Source organism: Oryza glaberrima, chromosome 6, assembly GCF_000147395.1.
Source record: "Oryza glaberrima chromosome 6, OglaRS2, whole genome shotgun sequence".
NCBI classification, from domain to species: Eukaryota; Viridiplantae; Streptophyta; class Magnoliopsida; order Poales; family Poaceae; genus Oryza; species Oryza glaberrima.
Genome location: NC_068331.1, coordinates 1,148,785 through 1,155,031, shown reverse-complemented (window position 1 = coordinate 1,155,031; position 6,247 = coordinate 1,148,785). Strand labels below are relative to the sequence as shown.

Here is a 6,247-nt window from a genome sequence, read left to right as displayed (position 1 = left end):
CGAATCACGATCGAAACATTGTTGCTCCTACAACTAAAACATCAAGTTTTAACTGTTGAAGCACTAGAAGATCAGAAATAATTGAAAACAAAAAATATGTAACATCATTAAATTCCTGTTGTAACATTGACACACTCTGACATGTTCAAAAATATAAAAATACATTTTGAGAGTCCAGGGACTTACGGTGAACAAATTTAGGAACCGACGATACACTTTACTCATTTATAAGCTTGGTTAAATTTTTATAAGTTTGATAAAGAAAAAAAATAAAAGCGACTTTGATATGAATTGGAGGGACTACCTGTTTGGAATAAAAAAAGTAAAGCAGCCCACTTTATTTGGGCCCAATTCATAGCAGAAAACAGGCTTACAACCACTATGTTTTTAGGAAAAAGTACACCGAAGGTCCCTCAACTTGTCATCGAATTACAAAATCGTCCTCCAACCTCAAAACCAGAAATAGAACATCCCTCAATTTACAAAACCGTTCATTTTAGGTCTTTCGGTGGTTTTAAACCCGGTTTTATCCGACGTGGTGGCTGAGTCGGCGTGAGACCTACGTGGGGCCCACCTGTCGGACTATCCACGTCATCACCTCTCACCTTTCCACTGTTTTCTCACCTCCTCTCTCTCACTCAGGCAGCGGGGCGGCAAGTGGGGAGGAGGCCGGCGGGCCGGCGGGGCGAGGCAGAAGAGGAGGTGCGGTAGCCGGCGGCGGCGGCGGCGGAGACGCGGGATAAGGGGAGGGCGGCGGCGGGGGGAGCATGGGGAGGCCCAGCTGCCCGTCTGCCCCGACGCCACTGCAGCGCGCCGTTGTGGTTGCGGGAGAGGCTGTCGACGACGAGGAAGAGCTGGGCAGCGATGGTGGGGAGGAGCTGGGTGTGGGCGGCTGCCGGTGGGGGAAGAGATTGGCGGCGGCGACAGTGGGCGAGGAGCTGGGCATGTAGAGGCGATGTGTCCGGCCTGTACTTTGATCGTCTCAGGGACAGTACTATCACAATTTCAAGTTGAACTCTCTTTTGTTCTTGAGAGAAGTTCAGTTGTTTCCAACGAAAGTCAACGCTTTGCTCCTCTCTCAAGGCCTCGATACAGGATTTTTTGTTTGAAAAGGAGGATTTTCGGTATTGATTCCAAGTCAATGGTACTAGTTTTGCTCAAGTAAACAAAAGTACAAAACACACACATACATGTCGAGTTCTAACATGTTGCTAGTGGATGAAAAACGCCTCAGCTTTTACAGTTAGTGTCATGAAGATATGCTAGATTTTTTCTTATGTCCTGATGCACTTGTTTCCTGTCAAATTTCTATGAAAATCACGCAGAATTCATGCGATTTTATACAGCCCCAACATTACACACACAAACACAAATGCATATACCATGCTCAATGTCCTGCTTGAATCTCTTGTATTCCTACAAAACAATACACATCCAATTTCTCTTTACAATTTACAAATCACTTTACTGATCATTCTGAAAGATGATCAGTTGAGAAATTTGAGGTAGTCCTTGAGGTCCGTGGGGAAGCAAGGGTACTGCCTCCAGAACGCGCCGTGCGCTCGCAACATCTTCACTGCCTTGTCCTTGGTCGACGGCGAGCTCTCCACCTGCATCAGCGCCAGCAGCTTCGCCACGGCGCCGCCCACCGCCATGTCCTCCAGCACGGCAGCACCCTCTCGGCGGGGGCGGGGGCGCACGCCACCAGCCACAGCACGTTGACGGCCAGCCTCATGGCAAGCCCGGACACCCGGAGCACGGCGCGCGCCACGGCGGCCACCGCCAGCCCGTGCTCGGCGAAGGCCAGCCGCCCATCGGGGCACTTGCACAGGCGCTTCAGGAAGAGGAGCGACCGCTCGGCGACGTGGCGGTTGGCGTCGAGGAGGAGCACCGAGCACGTCATCTTGCCGTACTTGAAGAACCACCGCTCGATGCTACGGCGGTCGTAGGTGACGCCGGTGGCCACCGTGACGGGGTCCTCCATTAGCTCCATCGAGATGGAGCACAGGAAGTCAGGAACAGGGGAGGAGGCTCCATGGCCGTCGTCCTGGTCGCCCGGCGGCCGCCGCCCTCCTCCTCCCACCACTGCGCTAGCCTCCGGCCCCGCGCCGCGCCGCGCCGTTCCTAGTCATCGACAGCCTCTCCCGCAACCACGACGGCGCGCCGCGGCGACGTCGGGGCAGACGGGCAGCTGGGCCTCCCCATGCTCCCCCTTCGCCTCCCCCCGTGCTCCCGCTGTCGCCACCCTCCCCCTATCCCGCGTCTCCGCCGCCGCCGCCACCGCCGGCTGCCGCACCTCCTCTCCTGCCTAGCCCCGCCAGCCCGCCGGCCTCCTCCCCACATGCCGCGAGAGAGAGGTGAGAAAACAGTGGAAGGAGAGAGGTGCTGACTGTACACACTGACTGACATGTGAGGCTCACGTGAGTCCTATGCTGACTCAGCCGCCACATCAGAGAAAACCGGGGTCAAAATCACCGAAGGACCTAAGGTGAACGGTTTTGTAAGTTAAAGGATGTCTTATATCTGGTTTTGTGGTTGGAGGATGATTTTGTAATTCCATGACAAGTTGAGGGACCTTTGTTGTACTTTTTCCATGTTTTTACTACTACTCTTGTTACAGCCCAGTATGCACAGCATAGCAGGCTGGCAAGCACAATCAACAGGCGGACTGGTACAGCTGCTATCTCATTATTCTACACACTTTTATCGATTTTCTCCCAATCTTTTTCCATAATATAATTCATTCCGGACTTTGTTTCGAGATAGCTACGTGCAGCCAAATATAATTTAAGCAACGGAATTGCTAAAAATATGTCGACAGTTTTTTAACTGATTTTCAGTCGGCGTCGCTGGCCGTACGATTTCTCTGCGAGTATTCGGCTGTGCACCTTTCAATCGTTGGATGTTTTCACGCGTTGCGGCGAGCCCCAATCTTGTTTGCTGATTAGCGTTTAATATTGCACTGATACTTTCTCTTATACAAATTTACACATTAGTTACACCACACTTACACATCACTTACATATATAATTAGTATGTAATTTTAGGATTTACATATGTAATTTTAGGACTTACATATGTAATTTTAGGATTTACATTGTAAATACACTAAAACTACATATGTAATTTACGGACTTACAATGTAAATACATAACGACTATTTTTTGGTAAAAAATATGACGCCATAAATATAGTTACTCCCTTTAAGTAAATATAGATTAGCTTTGCTAGATCATATACTAACTAAAAAGCATTTTTTCATGCGATCAAAACCTATTTTTTCATACGATTGGATCGTCCGTCTGCTTGAAAAGATCTAAAAAAATAGCAATTTTTTATGTGGGTGTTTATGTCATCCGCATGAAAAAAATCCTTAAAAAAAACACCTTAGCTCCTAGATGGCGGTGGTGGCACGGATCTGTCCATCACGGGACCAATGGCGGCGGATCGGGCTACCTCGTTGGCGATGGCGACGGCGCCTCCTCGTCGGCGGCGGCGGCCGGACAAAATGCTCCCAAATCAGTAACATATGACTGATAAAATACTACAAACATGCTTGACATCAATTGCAAAACAGAGCACAAATGACAGAGAAATTCCACATGAGATGGAAACCGAACAGGACATGGCCGGAAAACCAATGTCCAAACTACAGGACACACGTAGTATAGATATAGTACACCACCCGCGCACGCACGAGCCCACGACCATGTAGGAGTACGAGCCAATGCAAGAGACATGATCGAGATGTGCGGCCGCCGGCCGCCGGAACGTGGGGTGCATGTGCTACCGCTACACAAATGTCGGCGCCGGATGGTCGTCGTGGTGGTGGTCGTCGGAGCGGGTGATGCCGGTGTGCGTGGCGAGCACCCAGAGCAGTGTCACGAGCTCGCTGCCCTGCACCAGCGCCGCCTCGTGCGCCTTGGCGTGCTCCTCCGCGCGCGACGGCGACACGTACACGATGAGCTCCACCCACACGTCGGCCAGCATCTCCCACACCGCCTCCACCACCGCACCGTCGCCGGCTTCGTCCACCAGCTCCTTTCCCAGCACGGCACCCCTCTGGAGCACCGTCATGTCGGCGTCCTCCGGGAGCGCAAGCTTGGCCGAGATCGCACGGATCGTCTCGTGCCGGCTCCGCTCCGACGAGAAGTAGTATCCTCGTGCGCCGCCGAGCGCCGCCTTGATGCCCTTCTTCAGGTCCTTGTAGATGCGCTCCGTGCCTTCCCGGTCGTCCGGCAGCAACTCCGGGCGGTAGGCGACGAGGTAGGCGCAATATCTGGACAGCCTCGCTGCCGTCCTCCGACTGGGACTCTGATGCTGCTGCTTCGTCTCCAGGAGGCTGGTGGCGATGTGCCAGGTGAGGATCACCTCCGCGACGGCTCCGCTCTGGCACGTCCACGCGAGCCGCGAGAACCGCCGGTGCCTACCGCCCATCGACGTCAGCACGGCGCCGCCGTTGCTGAGAGGATCGCCGCCGCGGAAGCGTTCTAGGATGGCGAGCTTCGCATGCCTGGGCAGCGTGGCGGTTGGCAACCTCGGCGACAGGCAGCACGTGCTCAGGACGGTGAACTGCTTGATGGTGATGAGGCTAGGGTAGTGGCTGAGGTTTCGGCGGAGCCAGAGGATGCAGCGGACGGAGCCGCGGAAGGTGGGGCTCTCGCGTCGCCACGGATTGGCGGAGAAGTTGCAGAGCAGCGAGACGACGAACCAGTTGGAGAGGAGGAAGACGATGAACTCCCACACCTCCTCGTAGATGACGACGATGAAGAGGAGATAGCAGATGGAGACGTCGACGAAGGAGAAGAACACCGGCGGAGACCTGACGACGTTTTTCCAGAGGCATTTCGTCAGCGAGAGTATGCCGGAGGAGACGGCATAGTTGTCGTTGGTTAGGCTCTTGAAGGCGTACAAGACGCTGCCATTGCCGCAGAGGACGATGGTCATGACGCAGAGGCCCAACACGACGACGGGGAAGCAGAGGTAGTTGACGAGGAAGAAGTAGGGGCTCGCAAGCACCACGGGGAGGACGGAGTGGTAGTACTCGGTCAGGAAGTTCACCTCGTCGTTGAGCACCTGGAACAACGCCACCTCCGCCGGGACGTCGCCGGTGGCATGGGCATCCTTGCACATGCCGTCCAAGATGAGCTCCCGGCACTCGTCGGTCTCCTGCTTGGTCGCCGGCGGCAGGTTCTCGAACCGGCGGCGCAGAAGCTTGAAGAGAGCGAAGGAGAGGCAGAGCCTCTTGAGCCTTGGGTGTTCTTTGGTCTGCCAGATTTTCCCGACGGTGACGACGGCGGCGTCGGAGGTGGCGAGGCCGAGGTCGAGCTCGTAGCCGTGTGGTCCAGCCTTGAGCACCATGTTCTCTTCTCCCATCACGGCGTACTTGCACAGCTCCAACCTGACCGCTCCGCAGTTTCCGACGTCGACGTCCACCTCCTCGACGACATGCCGCCGGAGCTTTGGTAGCTGCGTCATGTATGAGGAGATGATGCGGGCGTTCTTGCCATGGGCGAAGGAGCGCTTCCCAATCTCGGTGATGGCGACGCGCTGCACCAGCTTGGCGGCGCAGAGCACCCAGAGGACGCCGAACAGCGCCTTCTTGCCGGCGGCCTGGAGGTTGAAGAAGACGAGGTTGCCCAGCCACGCGACGCTGCTAGCGTGACTGATGAGGCTGGAGTACACGTGCATGCCGGTGGTGATGAGGATGGCCTCCACCTTCTTGCGGAGGAGCTCGACGAGGAGCATCCACGTGAGGATGACACGCGCCAGCAGCGGAAGGTCGTCGGCCTGCTGCCCCTGCTTGAGGTTGACGAAGATGGATTTGTCGACGGTGGCTTTCTTGGCCTCGGAGAAGAGGTAGGACATGACCGGGAGGAAGAGGTTGAGCGCGCTGGAGAGGAAGAGGCGGACGGTGGGGTTGAGCACCGCGCTCACGTCGGAGACGCTGCTGAAGAGGTTGAGGTTGAAGAAGACGGCGGCGAGGATGAACATGACGACCGAGGTGGCCACTACGGAGGACTCGTTGCTCTGGTCGGCGTAGGAGATCGTCATGTTGGACACGAAGGACATCATTGTTTGCGAACATGACTTCAGCAAGTCGCTGCTCTCCATTGATCTACACTGTCAGTGTAGCTACCTAGCTAGCTGCTGTTGCTGAAATGGTATTCGGTAGCTACCAGCCTACAACTCTTAGTTGGCATGCATGGACGATCCGGAGGACGATAATATAGAGCAGTGGGGAGTG

General features: G+C 54.9%; 2 protein-coding genes across 2 annotated transcripts; both read right to left on the bottom strand.

Annotated features, from left to right (window-relative positions):
* Positions 1–1,129: 1,129 nt before the first annotated feature.
* Positions 1,130–2,315, bottom strand: LOC127777734 (E3 ubiquitin-protein ligase PUB22-like). The gene has a single exon (XM_052304354.1). The coding sequence runs from the start codon at positions 1,991–1,993 to the stop codon at positions 1,616–1,618; it is 378 nt and encodes a 125-aa protein (XP_052160314.1). The 5' UTR covers positions 1,994–2,315; the 3' UTR covers positions 1,130–1,615.
* A 1,227-nt stretch (positions 2,316–3,542) lies between these two features.
* LOC127775890 (uncharacterized) lies at positions 3,543–6,247 on the bottom strand. Its single transcript, XM_052302199.1, has one exon. The coding sequence runs from the start codon at positions 6,112–6,114 to the stop codon at positions 3,793–3,795; it is 2,322 nt and encodes a 773-aa protein (XP_052158159.1). The 5' UTR covers positions 6,115–6,247; the 3' UTR covers positions 3,543–3,792.